Raw genomic sequence first — 18181 nt, forward strand, 5'->3', positions numbered from 1 at the left:
ACTAACATAAGGAAAGCATTTTTAAGCATTAGTTGCAACTGATTTCAACTTTTTTCTGATATTTTTGTAATTACATAACTTAGCAATAAATGTTAAATTCTTATAACCAATAATAAGGTAAAATATGCAATGAAGCTATCACAGAAATATTTTCTGGGGCTGTTGTTGCTGGTAAGTACCTAATATTTTGTAGTGAATTTTTAATTCTCTAATAGTAGTTTTACAAATGATAATTTGTGGGAAAGATCTTTAAGGCATGCTGTAGCATTTGCTCACTGTTTGGGTTGGCCTTGTGCTTTTCCCTGAGCTACTGTTGCACATGTGAATGACTCCTGACTTCGGCAAAACTGCATTTAACACCCGAGATTAGTGCCACCGTAAGGGATTCTAGAAGCTGTAGTTTAATAGCAAAGGCTGGACTAGCTTGATGTTGTACTCTTCAGCTAACAGGGCTCCTTAACATATGTGTTATGAACCATTTTTTATTTGCATTTCACAACAAGATTTCAGAAAAATTGTAACACAATTTTAAGCGAAAGCCAAAACAAAACACAAAAGTACACGTCTTCTGCTCAGATATTACCATCTAGTCTAAGGAAAGAAAAAAGTTAATAGTGTTCAACAAATATTAGGGAGGGGCAAATAAACTGCAGAAGAAGACAAGTGTTCCATAGGCTAAAAAGAGTTCCTAGCTGAGTGGTTCACTGAAAATACAGTATAACTTTATCCAACATCCTGTGAGAATGTTTCATAAGACTTATGCCTAAATTACAAGTTCTGTACTGCTGGGGACATCTGCCTGACTTAGGCTTCCATGTTGCACTGTCTTGTAAGATTCATTATTTTTTTCCTCAGCACATCGATTTTGAAAATTTTATGTTAGATAAACTAACCAGTAGATAGTCACTGAAAGACTTTTTGTGTTTTCTTGTTAATTATCAGAAGACCTTTCTAGAGAATGGAATCATCTATTTGCAGAGCCTGTCTCCTGCTTTTTCCCCTCCACTGCTCTATTTCTTGGGAAAAAAAAAAAAAAAAAAAAAAAAAAAAAAAGCTTCAAGTGTTTAATGCTTAAGCCTTATGTTTAAATGACCAAAACTAAGGCATGCAAAAAAAAACGGTTATGAGGAGACAATTTTTTCCATGCTGATGTGACAGGTTTAGTCACTTAGTAATCATATGGTTGAGAAGATAGACTAAGCATCTGCAAGAGAATCCAAGTGAAGCCGGTTGATATTATACATTAAAGTAGATGAAGTAGCCATGATTTGATCTTAGATGGCATTCAGACTTGAAGAACACTGACTTCTCAACATATACTGATTTTGTGAATGACTGTGAAATTTAGCCAATGTAGGAAAATTACATTTTGCCATCTTCCAAAAAGGAAATCAATGTTAGCTGGCAAGGAATGTCTCTGCTATGTGTTTTTCATGTGTATATTTGCTTGTTTATTGATTCAATTCTAAGATTATTCTGAATGGAATTTAGCACCTGCTCTCTGTCCTCTTCAATTAGTTTTCCTCAGTTCTTGAAATTCTCTTTTCTCATCACATCTTGCCTTTCAAAAAATTTCATGACCCTTCAATTTCTTCCTATCAGTGTTGTCAGGTGGGCTTTGCTGAAGTTGAGATTATGTGTCTACATTTTTGTTTTAATCAGGCTCGGCAAGGTACATGTTAATGTCTGCTAATAGGCTATTAAGTACTTTGCCAATTAATTAGAAAAGAGTTTATAGTACATTTGGGTGTCAAGATGACACATACTTTTGTTTCTCACTGCTGAATGAATGGCTTAAAAATATTTTCTGAAAATGTGTGAACTTTCTGTTTAAAATCAAGTCTCTAATGTTTTGACCTGTCCTAGTAAGCATACAATATATATTTTCTATGTGAAAAAGCATAACTTTTGTACCATGTGGTGCAATAATTTTTACATACATTCATGAATTCAGGGCATACTTGAATTTAAATGTGTGAAATCAGGGAATATAGACAGTATATTTTGAGTTATAAATTTAGTCTTAAAACCAAATGCTTCTTACACTAGTCATGTGTCATTGAGGCCTTGATCAAAGATATTTTTGTTGCAGAATGGCATGCTCTTGAAGCAGCATTTTGTAAAATGTCACTGAATGTTTTATGTAGAATAGGGCAACAGGATGAAAATTTATCCACTATGCTGTCAAATAAAAGCCAAAGCTGCGTGGCAAATTGACTCATATTTCACTGAGAAACAACACTGAGATTTTTTTTAAAAAATTAATAAAATAATATTTTTTCTTATGGTCTTAGGTGAAGTTTTTAAAGATGTGTACGGTATTTAATGGCATTTTTTAGTATTTGAACAATAACAGAAACTTATTCTTTTGAACATAGCCTTCTATCACCCTTTTTTTTTTTTTTTGTCCCACTGTGCCAAATACCATTTCAACATTATGAACTAAATATATATAGGTAAGAAAATCCTATATTTCTGGTTTGACATGGTAGTTTCATTAACAGTTGTGTCACCTTGCAAAATTCAATAGTGAAAAATTAGCTTTTGCCAAAATTTTAAACCAGTATTGCCATGACTTTGCAATCTGAAATACAGATATTTCAGATATTTTCAGACTGATCTGCTCCACTTCAGCAAAAAGTATTATAACAAACCAGTAAAATATTATTGGCAACCATCATAACTACTGTTAGTTTTCTCATATGTATATATTCCATGCAATGTACTTTATTGTATATATTAAATGGAATAAGCATTATAGCCTATTGAGTTGTCATGGTTTAACCCCAGCTGGAGACTCATCCCCACACATCCACTTGCTCACTCCCCCACCAGTGGGATGGGAAAGAGAATCAGGAAAGTAAAAGTGAGAGAGCTTGTGAGTTGAGATAAAGACAGTGCAATAGGTATGGCCAAAGCTGCACATGCAAGCAAAGCAAAGCAAGGAAATCACCACTTCCCACGGGCAGGCAGGTGTTCAGCCATCTCCAGGAGAGCAGAGCAACATCACATGTAGCAACGCTGAATTTGGAAGACAAACACCATCACTCCAAACATCCCCTCCTTCCTTCTTCTTCCACCATGCAAGGGAGCATGACATCATATGGTATGGAAAATCCTTTTGGTCACTTGGGGTCAACTGCCCTGGTTGTGTCCCCTCACAGATTTTCTTACACCCCTAGCCCCTGGCAGGGGGGACAGTACAAGAAACAGAAAAGACCTTGACACTGTGCAAGCCCTGCTCAGCAATGACAGAAACATTTTTTCTAGTACAAATCAAAATCACAGCCTTATACCAGCTACTGTGAAGAAAATTGATTATCCCAGAACAAACCAGAACACGGTTTAAAAAATATATTTGTTTTGCTTCTCTTGTGTGAACGGAGGTAGAGAACTCAGTGGCGTCTTTCAGTTCTAAAACAGACCAAGCCACTGGAGTCTGTAGAGTTTATGTTTCAGGTTCAGTCCAGACAGACTATAGCTGAACACTGAACAGAAAAATTCTTACGAAAAGAGCACTTTCCCTCCCCCTTTTATCCTTCCCTCAGGATATCTATCAGCTCTGTGCAGCAGTCTGTGTGGGCTTCGTTGCCTGTATCACAGGAACAACTTTTATTGGATTCCACTTTAGCACTTGAGTTTCAAGACCCAGCATGAAAATGAAAGCTGAGGTAGAAATACTGTTTAGTTCCACATTCCAAGAGCTTAGATCAATTTTAGTTGAAAGTAAATTTTAAAAACCACCAGGGCTTTTGAAGGAAAAGGTCCTACCTTTCAAAAATACCTCTCTCAGACATGGTTCTGGCTGCATCCAGTTCTGTTGCTTTTTGGGCAAACTAAACTAAAGCCAGAAGTGGCTGCTGTTATTCCTAGTTTTTTCTCTGGTAATTTAAAACTGATTCTTAACAGGAATTTTTTAGTAGAAATATGGTTAATAGAAATATTTTAGTTAATTGTTTTTCCTAACCAATATTGTAGTAAATTTAATTATTAGGACAGCAGGCAGATGACCCCTCACATAGACCATCTCCATTCAGCCTGTCTTTTGGCTCCATAAAAACAGATATTCAGCTAAAACTATAATTCAGGAAGTCAGCAGGATACAGTTCAGATGGTGAAAATCTCTACACCAGGTCCTGACCATATCAAAACATCAGAAAATATAGGTCCTTTAGATGCTTTTATCTGGCTCTGAAGTGTGGTTCCTAAAATATTTCCTGCTGGAGAAATATAGTTACTGACCGAGTCATTTTATCTGTTGAATTCAGCAGCAGTCAAGTAGAAAATTAAAATAAGGTAAACTTGAGCATCCTGCTGAGGTCAGGTACTAAATGTGTCAAGTTCAAATTTCAACATATTCACTGTTAATTTTTATTTCAGGTAATTCAGACTATCGCTGCTACTGACAAAGATAACTCTGCAAATGGTGCAAGATTCCATTTTTCTCTTGATGAAGGGCTTTCTTTGAATCCCAACTTTACTCTAAGGAACAATGAAGGTAAATAAAATTCCTAAATCTCAAAGAAATGGGCTTCTGTTTTGCCTGGGATGTCTCAATTGAACAGAGCAATTTCCATGCATTGCCTGACAGAAATGGGAAAGTAATTTACCATCACTGAGCTGTTGGATATCAAGGACATGGGTACCAAATATATTGCAGACTATGAATCGAAGATTGTCCTTTGGATTTGTATTCTACTTTGTTTTAACATTTATACATCATACTTTCAGGAATGCTTTTGAAAAGTGGATTAATGAAAAGTATGTAACTTTGGCCTACTTTTAGGTGAATAGCACTGATTGGGTACTATCAAGGTTATAGACAATTATTGCTTAAAGAAGAAAAAAGAAACCTAAGGGGCATAAAAATTGGAATTCATGCTTACTTTTACAGATATGACATCAGGAGCAGGTCCTTCTCTGGTTCCTAGATGATAGTCTATTGCTTCATGACGTTCCTAGGAAAGTGTGCCTAAACATTGCAATCAGAAATGTATAACAGGTAGACCCAGAAGGAAAACAGCCCTCAGAGTCTCTCAAACAAGTGTTTCTGAACATTTCTTGAGTGAAAAACTCCAAACCTAAATCAGCCTTGCTCTTGATCAATTATTACCTTGTGGTATCCACTTTGCAACCTGATGAAAATAAGAGTAAACTTTAAATGTTTGTCTAAACTTTCCTCTTGAGATTTTGTGTATGTGTATATTGTGGAGTTTTCTTTGCCTGCCTGTGTGGAAGTGTGTGGGATTTGCTTTATTTTACAGTTATATATTTGTAGTCCTGCTGTGGAATGCATTTTGAGATCTTACAGATCACTAGTCCTATGCAATGCTTTAACTCCATCATTGATATATTAGGTAAATACAGTGATATTGAAACAATTCATCAGACTTTTTTTATTTATTTTCAAAATCGATCAGGGAAGGGGAATGTATAATCTTCCTAAATAATCTCTTCTAGTGCTTAGCTATAATTACAGCAGAAAAAAAATCATGCTATTGTTTTAGAATACATAAATTGATTTCATATTCAAGTTCCAGAAGAGGTCAATATATATATATATATACCAATATTAATAAACAATAATAAATATTGAAGCACTAATTAATATATAAAAAATATTCCCTAAGTGAGACTCCAGTATTTTCTGAGATTAATATATCAATCCCACTCAGATTGTGATGGAACATTATAAGAAAAGCCAGACTGTTGTTCCTGAAATGAAGGAGAGGTACCATTACATATTTCTGTATTTTAGTCTGTCTTTCCCATGAATTCCTTGACTGTGATCTCATGCAAAAGACTGTGTGCATTTCAGTACAAGATATTTATATCAAGAAGGTTTTTTTTAAATAGTTCTGCTAAAATAGTGGTTTGTAATAAAGTTGATATTTTATGGTTTTGAACATATTTAAAGCTGGATCTGTATTATGTGTGTTCATTTCTACATAAGTTATTTAACCACATAGATACATAGATACATAGATACATAGATAAGAGGGCACGAACTTCTAACAAACATTTGATGCAGCAATGTCATGTTTTGGATAGAAATATTTAACTTTGGATGGAAGCATTTGCTGCTTCTTTTTTTACTTTCCCAAGATTAGAGAGCAATGACTTAGTCCACAGCTGAAAGCAATGTTTGGACTACCCTAGATTGGATTTTAAGGGGAGAAGTAGAGGAAGGAACTGAAAAGGGTGTCTTTTAAGGTAAAAGCCTATTGTGCATTATGTTTTTATTTCACCTAATGAACTACACAATTTTGCACTTCCTACAGCATCTTGCATAAGTCTTCTCACACATACAGAGGCTCCAAAAAATGCAACTTCCAAACTGGCCATATAATTAAAAATGACTGTTTAACTCAATTCATAACAAGAAATTTATTATAAAAGCAAATGCATCGTTATGATTTTACTTGGTACAAGGCACTTTAAATTTGTTGTTTAAACACAGTCTATACATAAAATATTAGTGAAACACCTATGAAGTACATGCACAATATGCAGCTATTGAGCATTTACAGCTTTCATATTTCTCATCTACTTCTATTCAAAACCAGATTTTTTTTTGTTGCTTTTTATTCTAGAAAATAGCAGAAAGAAGGTGGGCAGAAAAGGTTTTTCATTCATCTGTGAAAAGTTTTGATTTCTGAAAACTTATGTTTTTCAGCATCAGGCATTAAAAACAATCAGAATGCTCTGAACAGAAGACAACGGCTATTTTTACCTCTGAATTTCCAAATTCTATAAAGGCTGGCATTCTGGGAGGGTTTTATTTGTTTGTTTGTTATGTTTTTGAAGTAAAAACCTACAAATCTTGCCTTCTGAGATTTTTTTATAATGTTTTGCAGAATGATATAAAACCCAAATTCTTGATTTCACATAGAAAATGGTAGTCAGTAGTAGTTCTATCTGTCTCTACAAAACTGTATTTCTCTTGAAGTCACCTTCTAATTTAGTCATCCTCTCCTTTTTATTTCCTCAGGAGAAACGCTGCATTTCATTAGAATATCAGTAGACATTTTTCCCCTTGTTTTCATAACCCAAAAACCAGAATTTTGTTCTTGGACTCCAAATATACTTCTGCATTAATGTGCCCCTATTCCTTTATTATCAGTTTACTCCACAGCAGTGCACTGGATCTTAAAATATTTATGTTCGTATCTATGCACTTTGAGTGAAATCTAAGGCTTATACAAGCATAGGATTCTGTAGTTTGTTCCTATATACCTGTATAGACTGCAGCAATATACAATCCCAGTGTGTGTATGATTCAGCTCAATAATATTCTATGGTTTCAGCAAATAGGTATACTTTAATACCTGTTTAATACTAAATAGGTATTAAAGACTCAGTCCATATAATTGATCATTTGGCCAGTTAAACTTTTATCTCTTGGGCGTTAACTTGTGCATTTTCTAAAATACAATAAAAAAATCTCCCTTTGTGGAATATTCACCCTCATAATGCAGAGCTTAAAACCCTCAGGGAAATGTAGGTCAGGGTAGAGTCACAAGGCTATACCGAATATAACATCCAGCAAAATTAGGAGTTCCTTGGATCGCCCTCTGTAGTCTGTTTGTGCTACTGTTTTCATTTGAAAGAAAAAAAAAAAAAGGAAAATACAGAATATGATAAGTTTTTCTCTATTATATTCTTAAGGTACAAGAGATTCTTTGTTGCTATTTGAGCTTTATTACATATTTTAAAAGTACTGTTCAGAGAGGGTACAGGCTTACAAGTATGAACAAGAGGAGAGACAACAAAGTGGTGCAGTATCTGTGCTCATGTAAGCTAGGCAGAACAAGGACTGGAAAAGAATTTCTTTGTTATACAAAGAAAATGCATTAAGTTGTAATAATTTTCTGCAGCTTTAGAGAGCAAACCCAGAGAAGAAACCTTTCTTTTTTGTTTGTGAATTGTGCTTATGAAAGCCTTTCAATGAAAACAGGGTTGTTTACAATTTATTCTGCCTAGAAAAATGTTACAATTTCTATTAAAACCTGAGAAACCAAATGCATTTTCCACTGTGCTTTTATATAGATCAGATTTTACATAACTTATTTCATTGTCGTCTGTGTTCTCCTCGCTTTATTTTTTAGGATATTTTAATAGATAATTTTGTAATCCTTTTTCTAATTTCATAAACTTGTATTTTTTGCCTAATCAGAAATATCTACTTTTGCGTATCCCATTAAAAACTTCCTAGAGCAAGATGGGGCTAAAACCTCTTCTGTTGCGAAATCAGAATAAAGACTACAGAAGTTCTTTCCAATAGATCTGTTTCTATGTATTGAATTCTAGACTTTTACTTTTTTTTTTCTTCCACAAAAATTAATAATATTTTTCGAGATGCTTAAAGAATTGTGGATATATTTTTCAAAATGTTTTAGTTTGATGGAAAAGGCATCTGAACATGTCATTATTATAATTTTTACAAGCCTTAATATGTAGACACACTTCTCTTTCAGAACTTACATAATACTTTTCAAGAGATGAAAAAAAATTGAACCCTCAGAAAACCATTCACTTAGAACATTTAAGAAATTTCTGCGCTGTAAAGCACTGCTATGCTGGTGCTATTTTTTTATCACAAGATATACAGTTTACCATAGACACTTAGTGATATTGTAAATTTCCTGGACAAGAAGGGTTTATGAAGATAGTGGACACATTCACCCAACACTGCCAGTAAGATCTGTGCATTCTCTTATTTCAATGAATTGAGGTTGCTGACTTCTGATAGCAGACTAAATTTAGCTTACTTTCAGTGAAGAACAACTCCCTGGAGAATGCTTAGCATTTGTTCTCCTCTTCTTTTATTTCTTCAGGACAAAGGGTTCATATCAAAAAAAGTATTTGCAATTTATTTTTCCCCTCTGCCCACTTATCTCAAAGATCTGACCCTTTGATTATTGCCCAGTGATGGAGAATATTCTGGAATTGGAATAAAGGTATGCCATTTTTCTGACACTATAATTCTGGAGATTCCATTTTCTTAATTTTGTGTCAGAAGATCCATTAACACCCACAGAAGTGGAGACGTGTTTTTCTGTAAAATCTAGAGCACAATGAGTTCAATGGCATCAGTATAAAATGTTTAATGTATTCATCCACCCATGCCTGTGGTTTATATTAATCTTTTTCCCTGTGTCACCAATTTCACTCATCATTGCTGCTATTTAGAAAGAGAACAGCCCCCAGAGAGTAATTGATCCCATCTCAGTGTGAATTTCTTACGGAACCTTCTGTTAATCACTCTGCCCTTCTTATTTCCTACCACATTGGACAATGTGTCTGTGAATTAACTTCAGAGCTTTCAAGTTGCAAATGATTATACCAGATAACAGACCATGTCTTAGCTGTTCTAGAACATCTAAACTGGTAGTTAAAATGGTTGGATTGAAGTCCCCACTTTGCAACCCATCACAAGGGGCAAACACCCACATAGCTCCCGCTTTCATTTACATCACAGAGTCGTGCTTGTTCTGGTTATGTGCTACTCTGAGTTACTGCTGACCTTCTGTAAAAGATCACCCTGCAAACAAGACAAGTTGTAACTGGAGAGAAGAGATATCTGAGGAAGTGCAAAGTTAACATCACCCGTGGTGACTGTAAGTACAGTCCACAGAAGTATTGTTACTGTAGATGGATTGAATGTCTAAGTAGGTATTATCATAGAATCAACATATGAGAGTTAAAAAGGAATTCTACCATGAATATAACAGAAAATCAGGACCAGCTACCCTAGAGGGAAGACATTTTCCCTCTTCAGTCTTCTGAACTCCTCTGAACATCTTTGAAAATTTTTTGATTTAAAAAAGTTGACTCTAAGATTGATCGTAAAGTCAGTTTAGGGCATAGTGTAGATGCTCTCATTTCTTTTCTGGACTGCAACGTGCTGGTGATTCACAAACCAACCATAAGCAAATAACTATATTTCAGGCCAAAAATGTGTTCTATGTTACTTTTCAGTTTTGCTACCCACTGAACTAGAAACTTATAATAGCTTTTTGCCTGTTGGCAATAGCTTTGAAGCCAGCAAAAAAGAAAAAATATTTACAAGAGTTATCAATAAAGAAATGAAACAGAAATGCCTGTCATGTAGCCCACATAAACAAATTAACAGCTCCAACTTTAGAAATGTAAGAAATGCAAATCATTCCAATATATCTTCTTTGGTTTTAATTAGTTTATAACTTCTCAGAAAATTTATAGTAGTTGAACTGCGGATACAAGCAGAACTGAAAATTGAAACATGCCCAAAGATATAAACAGGATTTTACCTTTTTTTTTTTTTTTTTTTTTTTTTTTTTTTTTTTTTTTTTTTTTTTTTTTACTTCCATTTCTCTTGTGTCTGCTTTCAATGCATAATGTGTCAAAGGAATTGTCAAATTGTGAATAATAAATGAGCATCCTATAATATGCTCCAGGAGTCACTTCCCATGGTGTTATCATTGTATCTCTGCTTCCCTGATTTTCTTATGCCCTCCTTTCTTTATTTAGCTCAGAAGCTCAATGTAAAAAGGCAGAGATGATGGAAAAAAGACTGTGATAACAGCCTTGTACACAGTGTACACAGCCTTGTATACAGTGGCTTAGTAAACTATGACATCTTCAGAGTGTGAAGAGTTGCTGTGCTACAGCCATGCAGCACTTCCCATGGGTAACCTCAAATTCGCTTAAGAGGAATCTTAACTTCTACCTGACATATTTGCAGAGAACAGCCCAAGCAGGAGTTTAGATCATTAGAAAGTTTAGATCATTAGAAAGTTTAGATCATTAAATGGAGCAATGTACAACACAAGGTATCATTCTTTCCCTATGTGAGGGTTGTTAATTTTCCTTAGCAGTCAGTCCTATAATCTCCAGTGAGTCCTGGATTTTTTCATACTCCTCAGTGGTGAAGTTCACGATTTAAATCTATTGAGATAAAAAGTCTTTCCTTCCAGGCCTAGAAGAATGAGATCTGTTATTCTCATCATCCTATTGCTATTGCTGCTATCCTATATGCTTGCCTTCCCTGACTATTTGCTGTATCTTTTTTTCAGATACGAAAGAAATTGCTCACTACATAAACCCCTGGCTCCCTTTCAAACTGTTACTGTTGATACAACTTTTTCCCCTTTTCGATAAACTCTTTTCTAGATCATCAGTGTCAGACTTTGTACTTGGCTTCCTATAGCTTTTACAGATTGTAAGATTTTTGTTTTTTGTTCTGTTCAAAGCTCTTAAAAGTTTTCGTCTTTCAAGTCCTTCTCTCAACATGTTCCTATAATGGTTTTTGATAAGGAACAAAAGCAATTAAAATTTGAAAGCTCAGAACACCAGAATAGTTGTCAGGATGCATTCAGTATTGCAGTTTGACTAATTTTTTTCTATCCATTAATTTTGTTGGCATACCTTTGCATATAATTGTCCTCAAGAACAGAGCTCTGACTAGAACATCAGGAACGTAATTTCTCTGTTATGGCAATGTGATTGGCTCTGATAGTTTTCTGCTTTGCTTTATTCTCAGTGACCTTTGGAAAACCAGACACAGTTTCCTTTTTTGAAAAAATGTCAGATATCTTATTTCTAAAATATTTTAAGAAATTTAATAAGAACAAAATAGTATGTGAGAGTTCAGATACTTTCCAGTATTTTACTTATATGTAAACACAATACACTATGTTACCATAATTCTGTCATACAATAATAATGAAAATTAACACCTCTGATGATATTGAGAACAGAAAATTTCCAAGCCAATGTCTGAAAGATCATACTTTTTATTTGTGTTAAAATTTGGGAAATTTCACTGAAGGAAAAGCTTTACACTGTTTCTTTGAGAATGCTTATCACTGGGTATGTTACTACAGAAACTTCTGGGTATGTCATGTAGCATCTGTTTCAACGGAAATCTACTAACTACTCAAAAGAATACAAACAACAAAAAATCACTATGGTAGTTCTTTGAAATTAAAAATGTTGTACTGGTTCCCTTTCTCCTTTAATTGTGTTTTATACCAATATTTTATTGTATCTTATATTTAGTTGTGCAATGTTAACCATACAAGAAAAACAATTAAATATTGAATGAGCAAATACAACATTGAAAGAAAATAATGTCTGTTTTTGAAATTTGTATTTATTCTGTACAGGATAAAAATATCAGTTCTTTGTTTGGCAAGGCCTTCCTCCCAGTAAAGCATGGTTTAATTATAGCTTTTCCACATTTTTTCACTTCAACATTGAATTGTATAATTGTATAATTTCCCCATTTTTGCTCTTCTTTTCTTTTTTCTCTTAGCTTTACTATTTTTTTTCCTCACAAGTTTCCTCCCATCTGTCCATATTTACCCTCATAGCACACATTCTCACATCTCAATGTTCTTTCTGCTACATCTTTGCCAATAGTCTCTGTGCTAAAATTCTATCATTACTGCAAGATCCCTGATCAGGAGTCCTCAGTTTTTCTTCATTATATAAAGCCTCTGATGTTTTTGTTGTCAGCCAGCATTTTCATCGCTCTACTGGAGCTATGATCTGGATCATTCACTCTTATAAATTTCTGTCACAGGCAACAAGCACTGCCCTCGGCCTTGTACCTCCTCCTGACCATGTGTAGAACCCAATGGAACCCAGATTTCATTATCAGGAGGGTTTTCTCTTTTGAATTTACAAAATAATGTGGAAGTTGTATTGCAGCTCAACAGCATACTGTTACCATATTGCAAAAGGAATTTACACGCCACAGTGTGTCATGGTGCATGCATGAGGCTATTTAGGGATGCTTAAGGATCTGCAGAATAATACTGAGGCGGGAAACAAACCTAATGCACTCTTGTCCATATTGCCTGAGCAAGGTCTCTGGTGTGTGTTAATAACAGTGACTGTGCTTGGGTGCTATGTGAGAGTTCTAGTTGGCCCAGAAAAATAAAATACACAATATTTTGGGGGTAGGATGTATGTGTAACAAATAACTATGCAAAGTATGTTATATCATGGACATTTTATAATCTTTGTGGAAATATGATTTCTACAATATGACATTCTTATGTGCTGTCACAATTTTGAAGATTAAAGAATTATATGGTCACCTCATTCTGGTTTCATCAAAGTTCTGTAACTTGAATGAATATAAACAGCATAATAAGTGACTGGTGTCGCTGGTCATCAAAACATAACTTTGTAGAAGTAAACTTGACACAGGACTCCAAGGCCTACAGCAAACAAACAAACAAACAAATAACTACCTTATATTGTGCCCACTCCAGTGAAAAGAACACTGCTTAATGAATTTATAACAAACTCACCATGCTGGATATTTGATATTTCCAAAATGAGGGGAGTGTGGAGGGGTGAAGTGTGGGGTTGTGGGTGTTGCTGACGTGATGAAGTACAGCTAAAGGACTTCAGTGCTTAGTTTTTGGCTTAGCAGCAATGGTAGCAATGGTATAACTTCCCAGTTCATATATTTATTTCTTGTGTGAAACCTGTTATTAAATATATTATCTTGTGATATTACACTGATGTGGGATGATATTATCAGTTTTTTCTAAATATCACTGTCAGATGGTATGCAAAATAAAATGTGACAAAAGTGGGTAAAAAAATGTTTTAAAATTTTGCACAATTTGATGGAAAGTGTAGCATGAAGAGTAATCTCCTGAAACAGACCTTCTATCCAGTTTAAACAAAAACTTAACTCTTTCATTCAAATGTGTGTGCATCTGTCCAATGGACAAATATATATGTGCCACACTGGGATGGAACACGTGGAAATTGGGCCCAAAATGTTTGTCAAAGTCCACTTAAATTCCAATAAAAATACAAGAGTTTTAAATACTCATATAATGTTAGTTACTTTCCACCTCCTCCCCTTTTTTTTTCTATTGGCCAGAAAGTCTTCCTGACAAATTTTAATTCTAGATTGTGCATTTTCACAGATTAGGACTGGCTAGTTTTAAGATGCCTGATGCTTCCATTTGATGGGAAACCAGCAGTAAATAACTTTTTTTTTTTTCATTTATTTTTCACTTCACTGAAATGTTACTCTGGTTTCGATGTTGTAGATAATACAGCCAGTATCCTGACAAGACGAAGGAGATACAGCCGAACCACCCAAGACATCTATTACCTCCCAGTGCTGATTTCTGATGGCGGCATGCCTCCTCTCAGCAGCAGCAGCACCCTCACCATCCGTGTCTGTGCCTGCGAGAGGGACGGGCGTGTGAGAACCTGCCACGCTGAAGCTTTCCTCTCCTCAGCGGGCCTGAGCACAGGAGCGTTAATTGCCATCCTGCTCTGCATTGTCATTCTCCTGGGTAAGCCATTTGCAATGCTGAGTTGTGGCAATGGGACACAAAGTAAAGATGCTTGACTCCAGTCAGAAGGCAGGAGAAATCAGAAGGCTTTATTTACAGTTCATTCAGCCCTTTTATAACGCTGAGCTAAGGACACACGTTATTGGTCCATAGGGCTGACACCTCTCCCATTGGCTAAGTAACAGAAATAGCAAAACAAACAACACCTGTTGTTATGGGAAAGGAATATTGTTTACTCAAGGGTGTTTAGGGAAAAAGAAAATAGTTGAAAGGCTTCCCTTGGGAAGAGCTAGCAATTCTCAGGCTCAGAAAATATAGGATCCACACTGAGTGGTGCTATCCCTCCACTGCCTCTCAGAATCTGGCAGGGCACTGGGTTTCAGTGTGGTATGCTTTTTGAACCAGTGGTTGCCTGGTAGTAGGAGGCAATTAGAAACACAGCCGTGCTAACACAGAGCTGTGATTACAGGGGAAAAGTTTAGCTAAAGTTAATAGGAAAAAAATGCCTTTAAAGTACATTTGTGGCTATCTGGAATCCAGTAGATTTTTTTTTTTTTTCAGAGGTTATCAAGTAATTAGCACTGCAGATTTTTGGAAAGATTTCAAAAAGAGACTGACTCTAATTCCATGTCTTGAACAGTGTGAAAAATTATAGAAAATAGATGGGCAATGCTTTTTGAAATGCATTATGCTGTAAGAGGCATCGTTAGCACTCTACAAAAGCCATTTCTTAATTACCTTTGTGTAATAAACTGAGAGGAATGCACAACATAATCCACAGGGACAAGGGGTATAGGAGATTATAAGCAGACTCATAAGAATAATGCCTTTGCAAGTGCATTTTCTCTTGACTCTTTTTAGGTTTTTTATTTTCCCAGGCCAATTCCAGTCTCATGCATTAGTTAATATTGTGGTTGGTTTTGGTTTGGGATTTTTTCCTGTCAGAGACACAACTTGCTGCATATATGACTCTGTGCTACTCATGTGATTTTCTGCATTCTTATAGAGATGGTAAGAAATAATAGTAATTGCAATGTAACTGAGAGGACATTTTGAGGAATTTTTTCCCAAAGACTACATTTTCTAAGACCTAGTTTCCTTAGAGTTAACTTCAGTATTTTCTTGTGATAAGGCTGTTTTAAAATATGTAGTTGTACATTTATCTTGTAATTTTGTATTTGATTACTGAAAATTGAATATTCATAAGAAAAAAATAAACCTTTTACATAGTAATTCAATTTATATGCTAAACATTGGTTTTAATGAAGCACTGAAAGCCCTGGATTAAGCTTCTGAAAAATGTCAACTTTAGTTACTCATTTTTAATTTACCTGAAAGAATGTTATCTCCATTTATCTCTTTTATGAGATCTCTAAAAAACTAAGTATCATCTGATACCAAATACCAGTACTGAAAACATCAGCCTGAAAATATTGCACCTCTATATTTTTGACTTAGTGTCTGCTATTTCTGTAATATATTCAGATGTAAATTTTAAACCTACTCTAATATCTGCAGTTTTCTCTTTAGCAATTGTGGTCCTTTTCGTCACCCTAAGACGTAGCAAGAAGGAGCCTTTGATCATTTCAGAGGAAGATGTCCGGGAAAATGTTGTGACATACGATGATGAGGGTGGTGGAGAGGAAGACACAGAAGCATTTGACATCACAGCACTGCGGAATCCATCTGCAGCTGAAGAGCTAAAATACCGGAGGGATGTTCGTCCTGAAGTGAAGCCTCTGTCCAGGCATCATCCCTCCTCAAGCCTTGACAGTATAGATGTTCAGGAGTTCATTAAACAAAGACTGGCAGAGGCTGATCTGGACCCCAGTGTGCCCCCGTATGACTCCCTGCAGACATATGCCTATGAGGGTCATAGATCAGAAGCTGGGTCTATCAGCTCCCTGGATTCAGCAACAACACACTCTGACCAGGATTATAATTACCTTGGAGACTGGGGACCTGAGTTCAAGAAGCTAGCTGAACTCTATGGGGAAATAGAACCAGAAAGAACAACTTAGTTGTAATTCCCAGAACAGAGAAATTCCTAAACAACTGGACAGATAATGACAACAGTGGTAACGAAAAAAGTGAACACAGTACTTGGAACTGAGTAAATTGTATGCAGTTACTGTAGAACAAGTGCCCTTTTCATATCTGAAACTGGGTTCTCCAATTGAAAGGAAGTCAAATTTTTGGAAAATACAGAAAAAAAGAATCTATTGTCCCTTGTGTATTGTTTTTTTAATTGCTCATTAAAGTCTCTGGTATCTTATCTGCAACAATACCTAAAGTAAAGCCAAGAAATGACATTTTTATTGCAATATTTGTAACAGCTCCAAGCTGCAGTAAGTTTATGATCATTGTTTAAGAAGAAAGCTAACAGAGGATCAAATCTCTTGCAGGTGGTTGTGATGTTGCATTTCTAGCAGTGCTCTAGGCCTTGTCATCCTAATGTGAGGTAGACAATGAGGTTTACTATCAGTGTGAGAAGTGCTACCAGTCTGTTTCCTTTACAGAGGCGATAAGCCACACCTGTCCTCTAAAATAAATGGTCCTTTGATGATTTAATCTTATTGACTTAGCAGGTTGCATTGAGAAGCTGTCATGTCATTATGTCCTTCATAATCTTGTCATCCATAACCAGCTAACAGATGGAGGGCATCATTATCTGTAGCTCAAACACAGTTCTAGCCCACAACCCCAGACTTGCTCTGTTACTCTGTGCTAGAGGAACTGTTGTTTCCAGAGTTGTGCTCTTTCTTTTTGTCTTTTCGTCTTTTCATGGGGAACATCATTCATCTAAATGGAATAGGCCCAAAGTACTCTTTATGCAGAGAAGCAGAAGAAGCATAGGCTTTTTCAATAAAAACAACAATGGCAGCACCATTAAACTATGCAGTTGTTTGGCTCACTGTGCTTCACTTATGTCAAGAGCTGAAGCTTTTTAAATCTTTTGCTAGTCTGAATCCAGAAGCTATAACAATCTGTTTAAAACCCAGAGTTCATAATGTTTTTCTATTTCTGTGTGTGACTAAAGGCAAAATAGAGCTGCTGGTAAGACATTGGGATACCGAAAATTCAAGCAAAGAGAATAAGATGATGATGCTTTTTTCTTTTAAGTTCAATCTACTGGTATTTATTTCTCTTAGAATAATTTCCACCTCAGCAGAACAAGATGGTTTTTCCCTATTTCAAGCATCATGGGAACAGGAGCATTTTATGTCAGTGAAGGAAATATACCATTCATTACTGTGGTTCCTATGGATTAAGTAAATTGATTTCTTACATTAGGAACTTCGTAGCATTGCAGAAATGATAGTTCTTCTTAACATAGCAGGCTGCTTAACACCTAATCCAGCTTTTTTTTTCTTTTTTTAGCTTTGCAGCAGAACTGCTAAACAGTTCTGCTTAACATAGCAGCCTAGTTAGCACCTCATCTAGCAGATTCTGATTTTTCCTTTCCTTCGTTTGAAATTTTAACCTGTTCTTTGTCTTTCTGGTAATAATACTGTGAGAAGACCAGGAACTCATAATATCCCATGAGAGATTATGACCTATAATACTCACAATCATTATTAACAGTCCTCTGCTTCTAATTGTAGCTCCATTTTAGGGAAATGGACTTCTGCCAGTATGCATTTGATTGGAAAGTTGTCCAGAGTAGAAGCTGTGTACTTTTTTCTTACTCTCCAGTCTGGCATGCAGAGCAATACAGATTTGTATGATGCACTAGATTGCTTCCTCTGCATTTTACATGTCACTTACATTCAGGTTAGTAAAGAAGGGTCTATATTTATTGCTGATCTACTGTGAGCCACATAGGTGAACTAGATCATTAAGCCTTCTTTTCTTTACTCTGTGGT

General features: G+C 35.5%; 1 protein-coding gene across 1 annotated transcript in view; it reads left to right on the top strand.

The window, feature by feature from the left end:
* Positions 1–17085, top strand: part of CDH18 (cadherin 18) — a 159245-nt gene extending 142160 nt beyond the window's left edge. The window contains exons 9-11 of the mRNA XM_066326304.1: positions 4381–4498; positions 14064–14315; positions 15846–17085. Coding sequence (XP_066182401.1) covers positions 4381–4498; positions 14064–14315; positions 15846–16336 — 861 coding nt within the window. The 3' untranslated portion in view covers positions 16337–17085. The remainder of the gene's footprint in view (positions 1–4380; positions 4499–14063; positions 14316–15845) is intronic.
* The last annotated feature ends 1096 nt before the right edge of the window (positions 17086–18181 follow it).

Source organism: Sylvia atricapilla, chromosome 1, assembly GCF_009819655.1.
Source record: "Sylvia atricapilla isolate bSylAtr1 chromosome 1, bSylAtr1.pri, whole genome shotgun sequence".
NCBI classification, from domain to species: domain Eukaryota; kingdom Metazoa; phylum Chordata; class Aves; order Passeriformes; family Sylviidae; genus Sylvia; species Sylvia atricapilla.